At 35.9% G+C, this 23,866-nt stretch overlaps 1 protein-coding gene across 5 annotated transcripts in view; it reads left to right on the top strand.

The window, feature by feature from the left end:
• Positions 1 to 23,866, top strand: part of Btbd8 (BTB domain containing 8) — a 110,808-nt gene that overhangs the window by 4,750 nt on the left and 82,192 nt on the right. For 3 of the 5 annotated variants that reach the window (XM_013143015.3, XM_063254203.1, XM_003478934.5), the window contains exons 3-4: positions 7,907 to 8,100; positions 15,319 to 15,436. In XM_013143015.3, the coding sequence (XP_012998469.1) occupies positions 7,907 to 8,100; positions 15,319 to 15,436 (312 nt within the window). Of the gene's footprint in view, positions 1 to 4,530; positions 4,575 to 7,906; positions 8,101 to 15,318; positions 15,437 to 23,866 lie in introns of those variants that run through there. The other 2 variants (XM_063254200.1, XM_063254204.1) reach the window with 2 other exon arrangements.

Consider the following 23,866-nt stretch of genomic DNA (forward strand, 5'->3'; position numbering starts at 1 on the left):
GAATCCAATCTAGGCAACTTGGAGAGACCCTGAGTTAAAATAAGCAAAAAGGCTGGGAATAGAGCTTAGTGGTCTTGGTTCAATCTCTAGTACCACAAAAAAGAAAAAAAAAAAAGGACTAATTCTAGGCTTATTAAGAGAGTACATGCTTACCAGGCAAGAGACCTCTAGTTCATTGTCCATTCACTGAAAAGAAACTGATCTGGAAAAAGGGAAGTGAATGATATGCTCTGTGGTAATTTGAATGAGTTATTCTATGCTAGGGTTTTTAAACTGTAGCAGTACCTGGATGTGGTGGCACATGCCTATAATCCCTGTGCCTGGGAGGCTGAGGCAGGAGCATCTCCATGAATTTGAGGCCAACCTGGATTACCTAAGTGAGGGCAAGGCCAGTTTGTACTACAAAGCAAGACTCTGTCTCAGAATATCCATAAAAAACAAAGTAATAAATAAAAAAATAAAAAGTAGCAGTAGTGACATTTTGGGTCAGATACATTTTTGGTTGTTACATGGCCAGTGCTGTGCATTTTAGAATGTTTAGTTATCACCACCACAATGTCTTTGGATATTGCCAAGTGTCCTCTTGGCAGAGGCTTGGGAGGGTGTCTGTCTGAGGACAACCATGCTACATATCGACTACTGTACTATTAGTATTCAAAACTTTAAATAAATTATGTATATTTATAAAATATAAGCTCATAATTGCTTTTATTCTCACAGCTTATGTCCATTTGGGCTGCTGCCATAAAATACTTTAGATTGAATAATTTACCAACAATAGAAATTAATTTATCACCACCTATTCTGGAGGCTAGGAAGTCCAGGAGAAAGGCACTAGAATATTTTGTGTCTGCTGAGAGCTGATTCTCACAGATGGCATTTTCTGTGTATCCTTAGATAGCACACACTTCCTCAGGTCATCATTTAGAGGACACTAATTTTGTTCATGAGAGGGAGCCCTCATGACCTAATCATTTTCCAGATGTCCCACTTTCACTGTCACTACTTTGAAAAATTTTTCCACATGAAATTGGGTGCACAAATTTTCAGTCCACATCAGCTTGCATGCAGGCAAAACTTTTGGAAACAGATTGTCAGTTAAACTTTTTTCGTATTTTGGGGAATTCAAATGTTTGGTAAAGTTAAAAAATTTTCATTAGATAAATAATTGAAGAAGCTAATTTAAATTAAATTATAGCCATTATAGCCATTTGGCTAATTAAATTTAGCCAAATAAAAATTATTTAAATTTTTATTATAGCCATCCTAGTAGATATGAACTCATATTTCACTGTGATTTTCATTTGTATTTTCCTGACATCTAATGATGTTGAGCATATTTTCTTGTGATTAGTTGCTATTTTTATACCATTTTTTGAAAACTGTCTATTCATATCCTTTGCCTATTTTTAAAAAATTGGGTTATCTGTCCTTACATTATTAAGTTATAAGAATTCCTTATACATGGAGCATTATAATCAGATTTATGATTTCCAAACATTGTCTCCCATTCTATGGATTGGGTTTTCACTTTCTTGATAATACCATTTGTGACATAAACTTTTAAACTTTGGTGTAGCTCAGCTTACCTGATTTTTTCTTTTGTTATTTGTGTTTTTGATGTTAAGAAACTGTTGCCTAATCTAGTATCAAAGATTTATTCCTATATTTTCTTCTAAGAATTTACTGTTTTATACTTTTGGCTCTTACATTTTGGTCTGCAGTCCATTTTGAGTTACATTTTGTGTATGGTATAAGAAAAATGTAACTTTATTATTTTGTGTGTGGCTACTCAAATGTTGTCCTACCACCACTTTTTGGAAGAAACTGTTCATTCCCCCACTAGATTATCTGGACATATTTGTTGAAATGTTTCCCATTGCTATGGACTGAGCTATCTCCTTCCAGAATTACATGTTGAAACCCTAACCCCCACTGTGATGGAAGTTAGAGATTGGACCTTTGGGAAATAATTAGGTTTTGGTGAGTTCATAAGGCTAGAATGCTCATAAACATTAGTGCCTTTGTAAAAAGAGATACCAGGGAGTATGTACTGTCTCCTTTTCCCACACCTTCTTGAGGACACGGTGAAATGGTCATGTCCAGAAACCAAGAAAAGACCATCACCAGAACCCAACTATGCTAGACCTGATTTTGGAAGTGTAGCCACCAAACTTATAAGAAATAAATTTTCATTATTTTGGCCACCTAGCTTTTTACATTTTGTTATGGCACCCTGGGCTGATTCTTTTTTTTTTTTTGTCTTTTCATTTTTATCGGTACCGGGGATCAAACTCACTACCACCTGGGCTGATTCTTAAATGGGTAATATTTAAGCCTATGGGCTACATTCTTTAATGTAAGAGTGTACATTCTTGTGTTTTAATTCTATTCCATTCATCTGTATGTTTGTTGTTACTGTATGACAATGATTCATTTTGATATTTAAATCTAAGTTGGATTTTTATGCTTTTAAATCACGGATCCTACGTATTTTTAAAAGGACAGTAGTTTAATTATTTGTGACATACTTTTTCCCTGTAATAAGAATGATGTTGACTTTATTGTGAAAAATTATATTTGCATAATTAAATTTAATTATGTATGGTTTGGCTTATTGTTCGTTGCTTTATGCTCTAATAGTTACTAGAGTGATCTGTTTTTCTTTTTCTTTTTTTTTTGATACCGGGGATCAAACTCATGACTGCATGCTTGCAAGGCAGGCACTTATGCCGCAGAGCTAAATCCCCAGCCCCTTCCTTATTTCTTTATTATTTGGTTTTGTTTTGTCAAGTTCCTATAAGCATAACTAGAAAATCAGAAAATTGCCTGATCTTGACTCTTCTTATTTGTTAGAATAGTAAGATACGTTATAATTTAAACAGATATTTTAAGTACAAGTTAGAAAATTATTATTTTCCATTATAAATCATGGGTCTGTCATTGAGTTCTAAATATCAACTTAAAAATGTATGCCTTTTTCCCGAGTAGTGGTATAATGGAATTTTTATAGGAACAGGTACACTTGTAAATCTCAACACTCTAGGAGGCTGAGGCAGAAAGATCGAAAGTTCCAGCCTGTGCAAGTTAGTAATCTAGTGAGACTCTGCCTCAAAATAAAAAATAAAATAAAGGGGCTAGGGAGGTAACTCAGGGAAAAGTCTTTGGCTTCAATCCTCAGTACTGGAAGAAGAAAACAAAAGCAAATACACAATTATAGCAACAACAAAACAGAGCAGGCTTTGAACTCAAGCCACATTTACCATTTCTAACTGTGTAATACTGTACTAATTATTTACCATTAGTTTCCTCACCTGAGAAATGGACATGATAATACCTACCTCATAGAGTTATGAAGTAAAAATTAGATGGTTATAAAACATAGATCAGTGACCTGGCATATAGTAGACACTGAACAAATTTTGATAAATTAATTCATAATGAGAAGCATTATGAGCTTATGCATTTCTGTTGATATATGTTTAAAAGAATATCAGGGATCGAGTTTTTTAGAGAAAAGGAGAAATTACATCACTGTTATCCTTTATTTTTATTAAATGTGATACGGGGAAAGTTTGAGTTAGAAATAGTTCTATTATCTCTTCTGGCTAGGCATTGTCTTATTTTTTGATTTCTGTGACCTTCAGATTTGTCATTTAGAGCAATGAGGTTGGAGTAACTGGCTTTGTACTTCATAGTAATTTACAGTGCTATAAGTACTTAATCACATTTTATTTTGTATTAGTTTAGTCACAGATATCTGATTATACAAGCTCCTTAAGATTAGTCTGTCTTATTCACGTGCATATACCAAATTATATCTCATCTAACATCTTGCACATCGAAATATTTGTGATGTATTGCCCCTTTTTTAGATTGCATTGAAATTTGTCTACATTAAAACAATACACAAGTAGAGTGTTATAATGGAAAACATTGATACCAAATTGTTAAAATAAAAATCCTGATAAAATAGATTATTGAATTTTTGCTGTGTGAAATTCAGTCCTTTCAATTCATATTCTTTCTTTTTAAATAACTGATAAAAACTTTAAAATATTCTTTTACGTTGGTGCTTGTTCTACAATAAATCTTTTCTTGTCCACTTAAGAGTATGAAATAAGTTTTGAAAAGTTGTTTCATATATAATGGCTTCACATATTACTCAAAGGTGTGTGGAAAGTAGTATTTGTTTTATGACCTCATGATTAAAATTCAACTGATAATCATTAAATTGTTGATTTTCCAAGAAAATTTACTATTGTTATTTTGAGAGCATGTGTATATATGAGAGGCAAAGAAAAGAGAGAGGATCTTGGAGTTTTCAGTTTCACTAAGATAACTGGGAGATGCTAGTACAACATAAAACATTAACATAAAACAGCATAGCACACTTTCTTAGGTGATGCTTATTTTATTTGATGCATCCCTTATATTATTAGGGCGGGAGAGGGATGGGATAGATGTCTCCCTGGCATTAACTATATTTTCTGGGATTTTGTTTTTGTTTTTGTTTTGGGTTTTTTTCAGGGGGTTATTGTTGTTCTGGTGCTGAGGATTGAACCTAGGTCATGGTAAGCACATACTCTACTACTAAGTTACACCTTCAGCCATTTATTATATTTATGTAATTTTACATTTTGAGTCACACTCTCACTATGTTGCCTGGGCTAAACACAAACTCTTGTGCTCTCCCAATTTAGCATCTCTAGTAAGCTAGACTACAGGCATATGCTCTTTGATCCATGTATCCTTGTTCTCTGCTGTCTGGGATCTGACTAGGGAGAATCTGCTCCTCCCAGGGTTAGTTAATTCGTAGAAATAGTAAATGATTTACTTGTAAACATATGTCTGTATGCAAACTAACCAATCTTGAGTCCATACCTGTCCAAACCCTTACCTCCTCCATTTGTTTCTTTTACTCTAGAGGGCACTATTCTTCTACCCTGACAATCCCAGGGCTAGGTACAAGACACTAAGGGACTACTCTATAGCCAGGAGCCTGCCATTATTCACACTAATAAACTCAGTCACAGTGGGGCTATAATTAGTATGTCTCATAGCTGGGCAGCTCTAAACCACTGGTGATACATGTATGAATGTCCCATCCAGCAGCATGGGACAGTCTATCTGGTAATACACGCCACCCAATGGGATAGTAATTCATGTACCACTGATGATTCAAGTTTGTGGTAAGAGGTTAATCCTAATTGTGTTCATGTGCCTACCTCACTTTGCTCATTTCTTCTGAAAGCAAATACAATAAAGGCTTTTGTCCATGTTCTCCCCTCCTTCTGCCTCTGACTAACTGTGTTGCTTCTGCATCTGGCCTTATGTGGCATGGTATGGACCCTCCTTTTGGGAACTGTGAAAAACAAAGGATCTTTTCAATGTCAGTCATTTCCTGATCTGTTGGCCTCACTATATCTGAACAAAACCAAAATCCCTGGTACTGTCCAACATATTTCTGAATGTCACTGTTGCCTCCAGACCATTCTACTCCCTTTTCCAAAGCTCTGTCTTTGAATCTTTTCTTCTTAGTCCTTATCCCACAGACCCCCAGGATTGACAGTCCTCAAAGATTTTAGCTACTGACTGTTATCACTTTGTCTAGTCACACAATTTTTGGTAATTTCAATTGCTACATATGTAATGGTTACAATAACCTGGCCTTTCAGTTCCTATAATTGCTATCTTCCATTTATCACTTTCTCACCTTTCCTCAAGTTCTAGAGCAAATCAGTCCTATTGTATGAGGAAGATACTGTGAGACCAAAGAAGGAAGCAGACAGATTGCAGTTTACTTGGGGACTTTCTCAGGAAAGCATTGTCCTGGGTGGCAGTAAAGCCAACTGGATCCTTGTAGTTTGAATCAGAAAGAGGGGCAGATTTGTAGGGGAGAGGAACAGTGACTTCGTCTTAGCTGGGATAACATGTTTATCCTAAGATAATACCAAAGAGTCAGAAACATCCTAGATCCACAGTGTAATTGTAAAGCTCTGCATAACCACTGTAATGATTTTGTCTATTTATAGTTCATGGGAAATTATGAAAGAAAAACTGCCCAGGGTTATTCTGGGGAAATCATGGTAGTAATGACTCAAACTAGTTACAGTCAAGTTAAGCTGAATTTGTGTACCTCAACTACTTGCAGCATCAAATCTTAAATCATGTTTTTTACCAATAACTGATATTATGACATCAGTTCTAATCATCTCACTCTCTAGTTTCTGTCTAATATATTTCTTTTAAGACACTAAATGTACTAATTCTTTATTGTAGTCCATTTTTTCTTGCTTTAATATAATACCCAAGATTGGATAATTTGTAAAGAAAAGAGAGATTTTGGTTCATAGTTCTAGAAGTTCAAGAGCATGATGTTGGCATCTTCTTGGCATCTATTGTGGGCCTTGTGGCAGAACATTGAAAAGAGGTGAGCACCAGTAAGGAAAGGCATGTGTGTGAGAGAGATGAATGGGAGAGTGGGCCTGGACTTGGTTTATTATAAGTTATTGGGGACCTGGCCAGGAGGATCTCTAACTGCCTGTATGAAGGGTACAGTGAAGGATAAAATAAGAGATCAGCCTACAAATTTAGTAACGCATAAGGTAAGACTGGGAAGTCAGCACCTCAAGATGGGCAAAGACAAAGACCTTATGGCTCGCTCACTGTTTATTGAGCATATACACACATTTTCAGAGAGAGTAGTGTACTTTTCCTGGAAAAGGGTAGTGACTGATGTGGGGTGGTAAAAAGAACAAAGCATTCTTGCAAGGATGAGAGAAGGGCCAATAAAGAAACTGTAAGTTTCCAGGTGAAACTTTTTACTACTGCTACTACATTGCTTTAAAGATCTTTGTCATCCTCCACAGGTCTTATCTTGCCCTGTGAGTGCCACTGCATCACTGTCTGTAAGGCTTCCGTGACCAGGAAAAAGCAAATACTAATCAGTTTTCACTTTAAATTCATGACTCTGAACTTCAAGCACTTGGTGCTGTTAATCCTACCATGTGGCTTTTGTCCTTTATTCTATTGGTATGATATATAACATTAGTTTTCTTATGTTTAACCATTCCTTAATTCCTCAGATAAATCCCAGCTGGTCATAGTGTGTAATTCTTTTTATATAGCTGGGTTCAGTTTACTATTATTTTGTTGAGGATTGTTTCATTTGTATTAGTAAAGAATATTGATCTGTTTTGCTTTTCTTTAAGGTCTTTTTTGTATCTGTGTCTTTAATAGAAGCATTAAGGAATGAACTTGAAAGTATTCCTATCTCTTCCACTTTTTTGGAAAACTTCATGAAGGATTGGTGTTAATTTAAATTTATTAGAACTTATCAGTCAAATCATCTGGTCTTAATGTGTGTGTGGAGTTTTTAAATTTAAGTTATTATTTATTTGTTAAAGGTCTGCTCAGATACTCTGCTGCTTCTTGAGTCAAGTTTGTAAATCTGGGTCATTCTGGAAATTGACTTTGTCATTTTGGTTATCTGATTTTTAGACATTATAGAATACTTTCAGTTTTTTTTTTTTTTTTTTTGAAACAGGATTTCACTGCAGTTGAGGGTGGCCTTAAACTCAGTTTGTAACACAGACTGGCCTCAAACTCACAGCAATCCTCCTGCTTTAGCCTGCTTAGTACTAGGATTACAGGTGTGCGTCACCTCACCTGGCTATTTTCAGCATTAAAAAAAAAAATTATACACTACTTGTTAAGCCTAATACAGTTTTCGCTTGATTTTCTTATAGTTAGTTCGGACTAAAAAGCTTTTGAAATAATAATGAATTATATGTTTTATATATTTAATATGTATGCTACATATGAAAGCAGCACATTAGGGAAAGTAGCTTTCTTTTTAAGACACGCCCTTATTTTAATTAATATTTTATATTTTGTTTTTTAGGATTATATATTCATCAAACAGAAACATAAAAAACTATGAAGAGGAAATTCTTAATAAAATGACAGTGGAAAGGATACCACAGATGAAACTTGACATCAATTTTCAAAAGTGTAAAAATTCATCTGATTTTTCTCTTCAGAAGCATGAAATTCCAGAAGATGTCAATGATAAAGATAACAGTTTAATTTCCAATGGTGAAGTATTTTTGGTGAATTTTTATGAAATTTATAATCATAAAAATAATTATATCCTGATAGAGAAAAAAGTTTACTTCAAAAACTGCACTACTGATTTCAGTAAGCGCAGAGAGAGGAATATACTAGTGTGGTCAACTTCCAGTTTTTCCACGTAATTGGAGATGGAATTATTATAACTAAATCTTCATATAAGTCACAATCCTGTTTTTCACAGCTTAAGCCTCTGTGCACGTCATTGCCCTTATTCTATTGTATACTACACATTTTAGCAGGTGATAGTTATAACACAAGGTATGTATTCCTTTAAAAATACTATGCAACAGTGTGACACTGTTAGATAATTAGGTTTAATTAGGTTTAACCTAATTAAAATGGTAGCTTAGTTTGGCCTACACTGTAGAATGCATATAGCATTTATGTTTGAAAAGCCCTTAGGGCTGGGGATATAGCTCAGCTACATAAGCACCTTCCTGGTAAACACAAGGTCTAGAGTTTGATTCCTGGTACCAAAAATAAAACAAAACAAAACAAAACACACGAAAAATTTTTAAAACTGCCCCTGTCACTTTTTTTTTTTTTTTTTGTACTGGGGCTCAAACTCATGATCTCACGCTTGCCAGGCAGGCCCTTATGCTGCTGAGCTAAGTCCCTGGCCTCTGCCCCTATTGCTAAAAAAGAAAAAAGAACAAAAAAGCCCAGAGTTTAGCCCAGCGGCACAATGGCCTGCCTAACAAGCACATGAGTTGGATCCCTGGTACCAAAAAAAAAAAAGACCTTAAATTTGCTTGTAGAAGCAGGTAGCAGAAGAGTTGCATCTTTGGAGTTACTGTGAATTGGTGGAAAGAGAATATTAATTAGCAAGAGAAAGAAACATTTATTGATTCTGACAAGAAGCCTGAAGGTTTTGGATCAGAGAAAAGACCCAGTATTACTCAGAGAGTGTCTCAGTGCCAGTTCTAAGTTGTTAAATTCTGTGAGCTGAGGTCCTGATGTTACCTTGCCTGTGTACCATAAAAGACACCAAAATGAGGAAACTCTAATCCAGTGTGAAAATGCATATCTGTAATTCCAGCACTGGAGAGGAAGAATCAGAAGAATCACCCTGAGTTTAATGGGCGCCCGGGGTGCATAGTGAGTTCAAGGCCAGCCTTAACTACATAGTAAGACTGTCTCAAAAGCAAAAAGTTAGGAAACTCTAAGCTTTTATAGGCTGCTTCCAGATATGCCTGTCAACATCTGGGGTAAGAAACACCACTGTTGACTGTGGAAGATGTTATGGTTTGATCTAAAGTGTCCCCTAAACATCTCATTTGTTCAGAAGTAGAGCTTCTGGATGGTGATTAGATCATGGGGCACTATACCCATCAGTGCTGTTAGGAGATGGGACCTAAAGTAGAAAGTAGGTCACCAGAAATGCACCTTTGGAGGTTTATCTCGTTCACTGATTCTCACTTTCTGTGCTTCTGGCCACATTGAGGTGAACAAGTTTCCTCTTCTATACCTCTCAGCCATGATCTTTCTGTCTCTGAGTCAGCCAACCATGGACTAAAATCTCTGAAAGTGTGATCCAAAATAAACCCGTTAAGTTGTGGGTAACTGGTGTTATATCATTACCCAGTGGCCCAATACAGAAAAGTGGTACCAGACCTGGGGCCTCTATTTTTACTGTATCTGACCATGTGGTTGAGAAGACTTTAGAAGTGGTTTGTGGTAGGAGTTTGGAGAGGTTTCAAGAATCAAGTTCAAGAAAGCCTAAATTCTATAACCAGTGGTAATTTATGTCCTTTATAGTTTTAAATTTTTTTCTTTATTCTATTGTCTTTCTTTACTTCAGATTTTTACAATGTTTCTTGAGAATTTGTAACCCAGATAGTCTCTAGGTCACTAGTTATGCCAACCCCCATTTAAATAGAATAGAATAATCTTAATTACAAGTCTGGCTATGACATGTACCTTGTTAAATTTATTTGCTGATCTCCCATATCCTTAATTTAAATTTCAGATTCCTTTCTATGGCATCAGGAGATTTCATGAATTTGCTTCCAACTTGACCTTTGCTGCCTCCTCTGTAACTCCCTCATGCCCTTGCAGCTTCAGCCCCAGGGAATTAATTAATTCTCCCCCCCCCCCCACACACACAAAGAACCATGTTTTGTCATTTCTATGTCTTTGTACTTGTTCTTTACTCCTGACATGTTATTATAGTCATTCATCACTTTATTTTTTTGAGACATGGTTTCATTATGTAGTTTGGATTGGTTGTGAATTAAGCCCAGGCTGGCCTCAAGTTCATGGCAATCTTGCCTCCTTCTCTCGAGTGTTGGGATTACAGTCTTGAACCACCATTCCCAGTTTCATTATATCTTTTGATTATCTGCTTTGTGGTAGGTGTAAGATGTCAGTGAACAAACTAGTATACTTGTCTTGCAATAACCCACCCAGTTAGGTGGGTCATATATAGGGTATTAAAAGGACACAAATAGGCACATGCAAGCTGGAGTTAGGCTTCTACAACAAACTCTGCACAGCAGAAATAACTTCTTAGTTGAATCCTAAAGGAAAAACTGAAGTTAGCCAGGAAAAAATAGTTTTAAGGAAGGAGTGTTTCAGGCAAAGTAAACATGACAGTATACCTAGAAATAGATAAAGCCAGACATATAGCCCCAGTGGAAAATTAGAAATGGTTTTTTGTAGGAGTAGGATTAGGTTGAGAACAGGAATGGTCACAGTAACAGAATAAGCCTGGTGAAACAAGCAGAAGGCTTGAAAAGCCTTGAAAAGCCTTGTTATAAGAATGACCTTGTATTTCTAAGCTGGGCCACTTTTTTTCCCCTCTTTCTGCAGTACTGGGGTTTGAATCCAGGTTCTTAGGTGCATGCTAGGCAAGTGCTGTACTGTGGAACTACATCCCTTTTTAAATCTTGTTTTGAAACAGGTTCTCACTAAGTTGCCCAAGCCACCCTTAAGGAGTCGTGCTGGAGATTGAACCCAGGGCCTCGTGCATATAAGGCAAATGCCGCACTACTGAGTTATGATCTCAGCCTGTTTTCCCAGTAGTTTTAATCCCTGATTGAGTCAGCCTATACAGAGGTCATGGATATAGAAAATCAATTATCATTATTCAGAAGCAGCCAGAATTAGCTGGTGCTGTCCCTGCTAACCTGTCACTCAGAAGCCATTGCAAGGAGTTGGGATGATAATATTTTGTACAAATTTGAGGTAGGGAAGAATGATAACTTCAGTTTTGGATGGGTTTCAGTGATTGTATTGTCTTTTTTCTTACCATCATTGTGGTGTGTGTGTGTGTGTGTGTGTGTGTGTGTGTGTGTATTTTTTTTCTATACACATACTCCAATTCTGACACCAACAGGTTGTCCAACAATTTAATTCAATCCTGACACCAACTATTTGGAGTTAAATTACATCCTATAGGTTAAGGGCTTAGTCCATAATACTGCCTTCACTTCAGGCAACAACAGCAAATGGGTGCCTAGACAACCTGTATTTTGGCCCAACTGATTCCAAATTCCAGGTAACTCTTCCCTCTGTGGCTCAATAATTTGTTAGAATGACTCAGAGAACTCAGGATAACGCTTTACTTACATTTACCAATTTAGTATAAAGGATGCTGTTCAAGAATAGCCAAATGGAAGACTTGTAGGGCAAGATAAGAAGGCTGGTACACAAAGCTTCCAGCTTTCTCCAGGTGGGTTGCCCTCCCAGTACATTATTGTGTAACTTGGAAGATAGTTGACTCTCACTGTTTAAGCATTTTATAATAGGGGCCCCACCATAAGTCACTGCAGTAACATAAACTCAGCCGGTCGTGGTGGTGGTTCCCTATAATATCAGGATGAGGCAGGAGGAGACTGAGGCAGGAGAATCATACTGAGTTCAAAGCCAACATGAATTATATAATGAGTTCAAACCAGCCTGGACTGTATAGCAAAACCCTGCCTCAAAAACACAAAACAAAATAGCATAAACTCAGATGTGGTCAAAAGAGATTCATTTGTGAATAACAAGACATTTCTATCTTGAAATTCCAAGTTTTTTAGGACCTCTGTGCCATAATCAGGGACTATACCTCACTGTACACAATACCTTCAGTAGGCTATTTGAGTGCATTAGCTTTTGGCAAATGTTCTAGGTTTTCTCCAGAAAATTGTCAAAGGAAATTTCCCCTGTTAAATTGTATGAATTAAATCTTCTAAGGCACTGTAGAATTAGTAGGATTGTCCCTTTTCTGTTACCTAATTCTGGTCGAAGTTTTACATGTATTATTTGATATATTAATTACTTATCAAGTGTATATTGAAAATCTACTGTGTTAACTACTGTTCTAGATCTGAAAGGGCTCCTCAAAAGCTAAAATGAATTTCTATCCCCTTTGAACTTTATGTTCTGTTTAGAGAAGTCAGAATGGAGTAAGGAATAGGCAGTAAACATGGTAAAGAAATTTGAAGGTTGATTATATTATACAAAAAAAAAAAAAATGCTGGGTGTGGTGGTGTACAGCTGTAATCCTAGCACTTAGGAGGTTGAGACAGGAGGATTGCCATGAGTTTGAGGCCAGCCTGGGCTACAGAATGAGCTTAAGGTCAGCCTGAACTACATAGTGAGACCATGTCTCAAAAAAAAGAAAAAAGAAAAAAAAATGGACAGAGAAAGAGAGTTTTTAGGAGTAGTGAAAGAGTTGCAATTCTATTTATTTTTATTTATTTATTTTTTGAAACAGCATCTCAGTATGTAGTTCAGCCTGGCCTTGAACTCATAGCAATTCTCCTGCCTCAGCCTCCTTACTGCTGGGATTATAGGCATGCTCCTTCATGCTAAGCTAGAGTTGTAATTTTACATTGTGTGGTCAGATTCAGCCTCTGAAAAGGTGATGGTTAAGTAATGATTTAAAAGAGGTGGGCGAATTAGCCATTTGGGTACCTTTGATAGGAATGTTCTACGCAGAAGGAATGTGACTGTAAAGATCCTAAGATGGGTATGTACCTGACATGTTGGAGGAATGAGAAAGAATGCAGTGCAGAAATGATGGAGGTAGGGAAGCATGCCTGTAATCCCAGCACTCAGAAAGCTGAGGCAGGAGAATTGTTGTGACTTTGAGGTCAGCCAGAGCTGCATAGTGAGTTTAAGGCTAGTCTGAAAATGCAAGACCCTGTCTCAAAGAAAGAAAAAGAGAGATAGATAGAGAGAGAGAGAGAGAGAGAGAGAGAGCGGGAATGAGAGTGAGAATGAATAGAAATGAGCAAAATAGTACACACTGAAGTCAGAGAGGTAATGGGGAACCACTTGCTGTAGCATCTTATATGATTCTGCTGAAGACTGGTTTTTATTTTTAAAAAAAAATAGGGTGAACTTTAGGATGATTTTGAACTGGGACAGACCTAAGTTCTGAATTGCATTTTAAAAAGATACCTCTGGATATTTTGTTAGAAATAGACTGTGGGGGTCAATATTGGGAGACTATTAACACGTTATTGCAGAAATCTAGTTGAGAGGTGATGGTGACTTTAACCAGGGCATAAAAGTGAGATTTCATTTGGTAGCAGAGCCAGCTTGGCATTGTAGTTTGTATGCCTGGCACATAGATGATGGGAATCTATCAGCGCTCACTAATCCTTGGCAAATGTACTAACCAAAGTTTCTGGGCTGGCAAAATATGATTTATATTTATTAAAAGGAAATCTTTAGACAAAGTAAATTTGCCTGAATTTATTTGAATAAGGAGCAGTTCATGAGTCAGGCAGCATTCACTATCAGAAGAGGTTCAGAGAGCTCTACTTTATCCACTGGGCAGTGGCTATTATAGACAAAATGGAAGTAAAATATAGAAATAACTTCATTTGTTGTAAGTAGACCTTTCCCTTATTTGCACATGATCTGATCAGTTGGTTGCCTGTTATTGGGTAAAGTTTGGCAGTTTGTGATTGGTTGAGATCTTACTGTTATAAAAAATGTATACACTTAAGTTTAGTTTTGGTTTGCTTACTTTCTAAGTTAGGTTGCAGTTCAGGATGTGAGAACTCAAAGGATAAAGACAGTTTCAGTTCAGATTTATCATGGTATAAGCTAGGCATAGCGATGCACTGTAATCTCACTTAGGAGGCTGAGGCAGAAGGATCATCATGAGTTTGAGGCCAGCCTGGGCTGTATAGTGTGTTCAAGGACAGCTTGAACAATGTTACAAGATTCTACCTCAAAAAAATGTACAATTTCATTTTATTACAGTATAGTTTATAATGATAATACCCTATAAAATGCAATGATCCATGTCCTATCTATAAACTAATATACAATGTAGTATTTTTCCTTTTTATGTATATGTATCTTACTTTTCACTTCCCAGTACCAAAATGGTGAATCTTTGGAGGAACAAATAGTTTTTTAAAATACTTATTTTTAATAGCTCTTCATGCTGCATACAGTACTAATATCAAAGTCCTCTAAGAAAATCCATTGATTTCAGTTGAATTTTTATCAGTTTACGCATCCTTCTAGCCATATATTCATACGTAGGGTGTATTAGCTAGCTTTCCTTTATTACAGTGAAATACTTGAGATAATTAATTTAGAAGAGGAAAGACTTATTTTGGCTCACAGTTTAGAGATCACAAGATCAGGCAGAACTATTACTTTGGACCTTGAGGGGTATGGCTGGTGGAACAAAGCGCTCACTTTATGACCAGGAAGTGAGAGAAGAAGTAGCCAGCGTGCCACTGTTTTCTTCAAGGGCATGCTCCTAAAGGATCTTCCACTTGACTGTACCTCCTAAAGGTCTCCAGCATCTCCACTAGCACCATACTGAGGACCAAACCTAGCACATAACACCTTTGGGGAACATTCAGTATCTAAAATATATTATAGGGAATAGGAAGGAATTAAGTAATGGAAAAGAATATTAAAATTGGAGAATTTTCTAATTAGATGTTTATAAAATGAATTTATTTTTTGGTATATAATTTTGTGATATTACGTTTAAGTGTGTATCTATATTTAAAGGCTAATCTATAATTAAATGTAATTGGAAATACATATACTACAGAAAATGTGAATGAATTACACTTTTTAAAATTTTAAACATGCCACTTGAATGTTCCAGCTAATTAAGATAATTATGTAAAAAAATCTCTTTCTAATATTAGAAAATAAAATTTTGGGATGTTTATAATATTATATTGTTAGTCTTATTTTTCTCTTTTAAAGATAATTGTGGCTTGGAACCTGCCTCTGAATTAGGAGAAGATTTATTGAAGCTTTATGTGAAACACTGTTGCCCAGATATTGATATTTATGTTGATGGAAAAACTTTTAAAGCCCACAGGTAAATAGATACATGATTGATTTGGTGTCTTAGTTGTGACATTAAAATGTAGAATACTGCCTGTCTTTTTAAACACAGTGGTTTTTAAACTCTGATTTCATGTAGGTCACAGGGGCTCCACAATTATTCCTCAAGCAGACTCCAACAGGGAGAGATTGGCCATCAGACAGAGTTTTCTGCCTGCAGGCTCTTACATGCACACATGGACAGAGCAGATTTTTCTCATCTTTTCTTTGTATTGGGCATACATCTAAGATTTCATTAGAAGAAAATATTCTGTTGCTTAAAATAGGTTTGAAAGCCACTGTCATGGAAAATGTAGTTAAATGCATCTTAAAATTTTACAGGCATTATAGTATTGAAAATGATTATTTCTACATGAATGGCATGAATTTTTCTCTGAATGCATTCAGTTGCAACTTCTGTGATTCAGAGTGGAGGATACTCATGAATAGCATTGATTAGGGAACTTAATATTTCAATGGACTTTTTAAAAAAACCATTGTTCTGCTTAAGAATGAGTGTGCTTACACATTCCAGGTTTTTAGATTTCAGATTAAAGCCTGCTATTTGTTTTGGTCAGGCAGTTTTGATTACAAGTAACTAGAATTTGCTTAAAGGAAAAATAATTTGTAATAAGAAATATGGATATCGGGGCTGGGGATTTAGCTCAGCGGCATAAGCACCTGCCTTGCAAGCAGGCGGTCGTGAGTTCGATCCCCGGTACCGATAAAAAATGAAAAAGACAAAAAAAAAAAAAAAAAAAAGAAAAAGAAAAAGAAAAAAGAAAAGAAAAGAAATATGGATATCTGTTGGAACTTAAGTAAGTAAAGTCTAGCTGGACCTCAATATGAACTAGAAATATGAGGACTCCAACTAGTTTTTCCCTTCATGTTTTAAATATGAATGTTGTTAAGAGGTTATTCTGATATTCCTGAAGAGAAAGAACCAAACTATTTGCAATGGCAAGAAGAAAATTTCAAAATTCAAAGATCCATATGCCTTAATGAAATTAGCAGTTGATTTAGATTATAGGAATCTGCAGACAACAGTACACTGCCAATGTCCAAGATTGCTAGTTTGAACCAGACTATTCGCTATTGAGAATTTGCAGGTTCCTCTCTGGGAACATGTGTTTTGTGAATATATGTGCATGTATACATATTTTCCTAATTCTTGTTAAATCTGTGTTATGTTTAATAAAATGCAAAATGTAATACAGATTGATGAATGTTTTCCATATCAGGGAATACTTTGCTAAATCATGGGTGTGTGTGTATGCGTGTGCACACGTGTGCACACTTGTGCGTGTTTCTGTGTTTTTCTTTTTCTTTTTTGTTAGCACAGTATTATTATAAAACAATTTAATTTTATTTTGTGTCCAGATTTTTCTTGAGACCATATGGCATCATACCAGGGTTCTGCTTATAAAACCCTAAAACTGTTGCTATCATGTGGGGATGGTAGACCCTGTGATCATTTTCAGTTTGCCCTCAGTGTTTGTATTTGACCTCTTTCTATGTACTGCCTGAGAGTGAACTAATAGAACTGTTTAAGAGTTGGGTATAGAGCATTAGGTTGGTATTCTAGAGCAGCTCTTTCTCACATTTATGATTTGTTTTGCTTACTTAACTATAAAGAAGAAATCCATATTAACAGGAATGCAATTTCCTGAGAATATGTTTTAAGATCTGACATGTTTTCCTACTTTGTTGCCATTATGTGAGTTATATAAAGTTCTAAATTACAAAATGCTTTCCTATTTCAAACTTAGCATTTGTTTAATGAATACTAATTTTACCAAAGAATATTGAGTTAGTATTGAGAAAATACATATTCATGTAAATTTTAACACCAGATTTTTTTCAAATCCATTTGATACAACATGAGAACTTTAAAAATTATTTCTTGTTTTACCTATAATTTTGATATAGTCAATACTGACATTTTTTCTAAGTAGTGTGGGTAAAAAATCCATTTATAACATGATTGCTTTAATTTTTAAAAATTATTTGTACTCATTTGTTGAAAGATCAAGTGCAAGTACTTGCTATACAAGACCAAAATTTATGACTTGAGTTATAGTCAGGGTAGTCTCAACATTTAAAATGGTTTAGTTTGCTAGTTTAATATGTTCGAATTGGTGTGGTAATATAATTTCCTGTTCCATTAAGTTAATCTTTCTCTCAAGGTCAAGTTATTTTTTCAAATACATCCAAATTTCCCAAGATTGTATCTCCAGTTTCACTGTCTGTTCTTTGCTCTGATATTGCCTTCAGTGCTAAGAGCACTTCATATGATTAAAAGACAGATACCGGTTGCTCATTGTGGTAGCACAGCTAAGTGAAGCAAAGAGTGGGTAGGTAAGACTGTGTGGGCTGGGGAGCCAGTCTGCCTGGATTTTAATTCCAGCTTCAGTCTCATTGGCTATGTGAATTTTGGCTAGCCATTTAGCCATTTATTCTGGACTTTAGTAACATCCTCATCAAAGACAGTGTTTCTAAAACTACTCATCTCATAGGGTGGTTGTAAGGTTTTCTTATACTTAAAATGCTTTAAAGAGTACCTGGCACATAATAAGTAGTATGATTGCTTTTTGTTATTGTTGTTATTGTCATCGTCATCGTTGTCATCATCATCATCATCATTATCATCATTATGATGCAAGTGATAATCCTTTGACCAAAGCTTTTGTACAGACTGCGGCAGCAGCCTCAAGCCCATTACTTCTATGGAGCAAGCAAAGAAACATACTTTGAATCGCTTCCATTTTCCCCTAATCCAAAAAAGAATGGCATAGCAGCACGTTTCCAAAGAAGGTCACATCTGCTATATTTACTCTTTTGGTACATCTTTTTACTCTCTAAAGTTTAACTTCTTTACCCTTTTCCTGTCTTCGTCCTTATTTGTCTCTAACACATGCTCAAAACAGAAATGAGAGCTCTTTACTTAGAGGGTAGGAGCTCATGCTAACAGGAGACTCTATTAGTCTTCTGGATCTGTTCATTACATTACTACGTTTCTGAATATTACATTCTGGGATACTGTAGTATGCTACCCTTTGTTGTGGACTTCTGTAACATTATCTTCCTCCCTCAAATTCCTCTTTGTTATGGGATGAATATCATCTGAACATTGTGCATTTCTCTTTGCTTATATTTCCTTCTTTCACCTTTAGTCTACCCCTAAGTGCCTACCTGAATTGCTCCATTGCTGACCTTCCACTTTATAGTATGATTTGCTATTTTCATGCTTAGTGACGTAAGTTGAATGTTATATTTTTAAAAATAATTTGTCGCACTTTTGTATTCATAATTAAGCTTCTCTTATGCTGCCTCATTGAGAAACCAGAGCAGTGATTCCAAATGTTAGCTTTCTGACACTCAAGAGCTAGTATTCCTTTCAATGCCAAATTCTGTTTCATTAAATATTCATTCATCAGGTTAATATGCTGTTGAATGTCTATGACCCAGATTTTTCTGATAATTTAAAATAAGCTCCATGTCAGAAGATTAATATTGTATTTTGGGATATGCCATTATTTGTATTTTCTTGGGTACATTAGCTGAAATCTCTTTCAGAATTATTAGAGCTTAATAATTGCAAAGTCAGTCTTTCTGGTTTTGTATTCTATTAAGTCTCAATTTTTTATTCTAAAAGGAATAATAGCAATAATCATATAAGATAACTGTGAAGATTTGAATCAGATAATACATGTAAAGCATTTAGCATGTCTAAATGTGTCTGTCACGTGTTTTTGAAAGTAGAACGTAATTGCTAAAAATATATACTATGTATCTATAATAGAGTCACAATATTACCTACTCTACCTTGTCATAAATAAGAGGCAGCAAACTATGGCCCAAATCTAGTAGAGGCCCATTTTACAGTAGGGATCTGTAAAACCTAAACTGTTTATCATCTGGTCCATTACAGAAAATTTCCCCATTGTCTTCTTAGAATTTGTAGACAATATAAATGAAATAATTACAATAAAATTCTAAGTTTTCATACAGTAGTGAATTACTAATGTCTTAATTTATTAATGAGGAATTGTCAACCTTGTCCACATGAGAGGTTTAAAGTTAATGATTAATTAGGTATAGGAACAATAGAAGGGAAGGAGGTGAAATTCCTTGGTACCAATAGCCTTGGAGAATGTCGATACAGGGAACTAAAAGCAGAGGGTTCTGGGTACCCGAAAGAAAATAAACTACTATAGTTAGAAACTAACTACTATAGTTAGAGCCTAAATTAATAGGCTCTCCAGGTGCCCTCAGCCAGAACTTTCAAGGCCAGGAGATTGTCTCAATTTATCTACATATTTTGGTTCCTATCTCTTGAGTTTTTGTTTTTCAAGAATCACTTGGGCCTGCTGTGCTCTGCCAGCTCCAGGAATTGGGCCTGCCTGCCTGCGCCCTGAACTCTGGAGACTGGGCGGCCTAGGTGAGTGTCCTACACCATCCCGAGCCCCGGGAGGAGTTAAGATCCTAGCTCAAGCTTATGGCTTCCTGCTGCACTAAACCAGTTCAGCAGGGCTTGGGCCTGCCTGCACCAACTTTCTGGTTTCTTGCCGTGCTCGGCCAGCTCCAGCTCCAGGGAATTGGGCCTGTCTGCTTGTTCTCTGAACTCTGGAGACTGGGCAGCCTAGGGTGAGTGTCCCTACACCATCCCGAGCCCTGGGAGGGAGTTTAAGATCTTAGCTCGTGCCAGCAAGGGAAATTTATGGCTTCCTGCTGCACTGAACCAGCTCAGCAGGGCTTGGCCCTGCCTGCACCAACTTTCTGGTTTCCTGCCATGTGTGACCAGCTCCAGAGAATTAGGCCTGCTTGTCTGCACTCTGAACTCTGGAAACTGGATGGCCTGGGAGAACTGGGCAGCCAGAGTCCCAGAAGCTCAGAACATAGAAGAGGATTTCCAACAGGCCCAGGGGAAGCCTTAGAATAACACTTGAAACACAGAAATATAGGAAATGACAAAACGAAAGACTAAAATACAATCTCAAGCCTCCAGCCCATCCCAAGAAACCTTATGAGCTATGAACATAGAAGAAAACATATGCCATATCCCTGAAATAATAGCAACTGAAATAAGCAACTACGGGAAGCTTTAAAGGAATTCAAATTCGAAATAATCTCCCAGGTAAAAGAAGAAATGATAAAAGAAATGAAAGAGATGCTGATATTTTAAAAAGAGACAGTTTAAAGATGGAAGAACTAACCAAAAAGAATCTTTGGATGAACAATATAAGAAATAATACATGAAGCAGATGCAAAGAGATACAGGAAATCAAAAATTCCATTGAAAGTTGTTAAAACTGCCTCATTAAAATGAAGATAAAATTTCAGACCTTGAAGACAAGATTACACCTAGCGAACAGGAAAGATAAGATCTCTTAAAAATAACAAGGGATCATGAAATAACAATTCAACAGCTGCAAGATGCCGCAAAGAAAAACTGCATAAGATTGATAGGGATGAATGAAAAAGGAGACAACATAAATGATGTCAAGAAGATATTTAGAGAAGGAATAGCTGAAAATTTCCCAAACAGGAGAACGGAAACTGACGTTAGGATTAGTGAAGCATATAGAACTTCAAATAGCCATAACCAAAACAAAATTACACTCAGACATATAATAATCACCATCCCAGAAATCCAACATAAGAATAGAATATTAAAAGCTGTCAGAGAGAAAAGACATCACCTATAAAGGAAAACATATCAGAATCACAGCAGACTTCTCAGCACAAACAATAAAGTCAAGAAGAGCATGGAGTGAAGTATTCTAGGTCCTAAACAAAAATGATTTCCAACCTAGGCTGATGTACCCTGAAAAACTGTCCTTCAGTATCAATGGAGAAAAAAAAATATTTCAATGACAAAGAACAGCTGAAGACCTTCATGATCGCCACGCCAAACCTGCAAAGAATACTGAAAGACAGTTTAGATACACTTAGGAAAAAACACTAAGCAAAGCAGACAAACAGAACAAAAAGATAAAGATGCAACAGCAGAAAGATAATGTCAACAATAAACCATATATAACAGTTATAACCATTAATGTAAATGGTCTCAATGCACCAATTAAAAGAAACAGACTGGCAGAATGGATCAAGAAACAATATCCAACCATATGCTATTTACAAGAAACCCATCTAACCCAAAAGGATACTCACAGATTGAAAGTCTAAGGATGGAAAACAATACTTTATGCAACAGGAGCCCAAAAAAAGTAGGGGTAGCTATTATGTTTGCAGACAATGTGAATTTCAAACCAAGAATGATCAGAAGAGATAAAGAAGGTCATTACATACTGGTTAGAGGAAAACTTAAAGAGGAAGAGATAACAATGTTAAATATATATGCACCAAATTCCAGAGCACCCAGTTATATAAAGCAAGTATTAATAGAAATGAAAAACGAAATTAGCAATAACATAGTTATAACAGGAGACCTTAACACACCATTGACACCAAGGGACAGATCAATCAGACAGAAAGTTAACAAAGAAATAACAGAACTGAATCACACCTGTGAACAAATGGACTTGATAGACATATACAGAGTGTTCCATCCAACAATATCAGAATACACATTCTTTTCAGCAATTCATGGGAGATTCTTTAAAATAGACCATATACCAGCCCACAGAACATATTTAAGTAAATGCAAAAGAGTTGAAATTATCACATGCATGTTATCGGATCATAGCACCATGAAACTAGAAATTAATGATAAAAGATAGTGCAAAATTCCCACAAATGCATGGATACTGAATAACACTTGAATAATCAATGGGTCTCAGGGAAAATTAAAGAAGAAATTAAACAATACTTACAAGCAAATGAAAATACAGATACAACTTACCAGAATCTGTGGGATGCAATGAAAGCTGTCCTCAGAGGAAAATTTATTGCACTGAGTTCCCATATCAGGAAAACAGAATGAATATAAATAAATAACCTGATTTTACTCCTCAAACATCTAGAAAAAGAAGAGCAAGTGAAGCCCAAACCCAAAAGAAGGGAGGAAATTATAAAAATCAGAGCAGAAATTAATGCAATAGAGACTAAGAAAACAATCCAAAGAATCAAAGAATTGGTTCTTTGAAAGAAAAAATAAAATTGATAAGCACCTAGCCAACCTAATTTTATTTTATTTTTTTAAATGATCTATCCAATGTGAAGCCAACCTAATTTTAAAAAGGGAAGAAAAAGCTCAAATTTATGCAATAAGGAATGAAAAAGGTGAACTCACTACAGACTGTAGAAATACAAAAGATCATCAACAGCTATTTTGAAAACCTCTACTCTCATAGGCTTGATAATACAGAAGAGATTGACAGATTCCTAGAAATATATGAAGTACCAAAGCTAGGTCAAGAAGATGTAAAACTGCTGAATAACCCAATTTCTATTAATGAAATTGAAAATGTAATTAAGACCTACAAAGAAGAGCCCAGGCCCAGACGGATTCACTGTGGAATTCTACAAGAAATACAAAGAAGACTTAATGCTGACACTCCTCAAACTCTTCAATGAAATTGAAAGGGAAGCATTTCTTCCTAAGTCACTGTTGGAGTCAAATATTACTCTAGTACCAAAACCTGAAAAAGACCCAATTAAAAAAGAGAACTACAGGCCAATCTCCCTAATGAACACAGATGCAAAAATCCTCAATAAAATATTGGCAAATAGGATGCAGCAAATCATCAAGATTATACACCATGACCGAGTGGGATTCATCTCAGGCATGTAGGGATGGTTTAACATACGTAAATCAGTAAATGTAATCCACCATATCAATAAAGCCAAAAGTAAGAATCACATGATTGGGGGCTGGGGATTTAGCTCAGCAACATAAGCGCCTGCCTTGCAAGCAGGCAGTCGTGAGTTCGATCCCCAGTACCAATAAAAAGGAAAAAGAAAAAAAAAAAGAGTCACATGATTGTTTCTATAGATGCAGAAAAAGCCTTTGATAAGGTCCAACATTCATTCATGATGGACAGAAAATTGGAATTGGAATGGATGGTCTTTACCTCAATAAGGGCCATCTATGACAAACCAATAGCCAGTATCATGCTAAATGGCCAAAAACTGAAGGCCTTTACCTTGAAATCAGGCACAAGACAAGGAATGTCCCTTATCACCACTCCTATTTAATATAGTACTAGAAATACTAGCCAAAGCAATTAGACAAGAGAGAGAAATAAAAGGGGTAAAGATAGGAAAAGAAGAAATTAAATTATCATTATTTGTGGATGACATGGTACTCTACGTAGAAGACCCCCAAAACTCCATTGAAAGACTCCTAGATATAATAAATAAATCCAACAATGTAGCTGGATACAAAATCAAAACTCAAAAATTGATAACATTTCTATACACTAACAACAAGATCACAGAGAGAAATAAGAGAAGCCACACC

This window comes from Cavia porcellus, unplaced genomic scaffold (assembly GCF_034190915.1).
Source record: "Cavia porcellus strain 051 isolate PalLab524CR breed Dunkin Hartley unplaced genomic scaffold, mCavPor4.1 scaffold_1, whole genome shotgun sequence".
NCBI classification, from domain to species: Eukaryota; Metazoa; Chordata; class Mammalia; order Rodentia; family Caviidae; genus Cavia; species Cavia porcellus.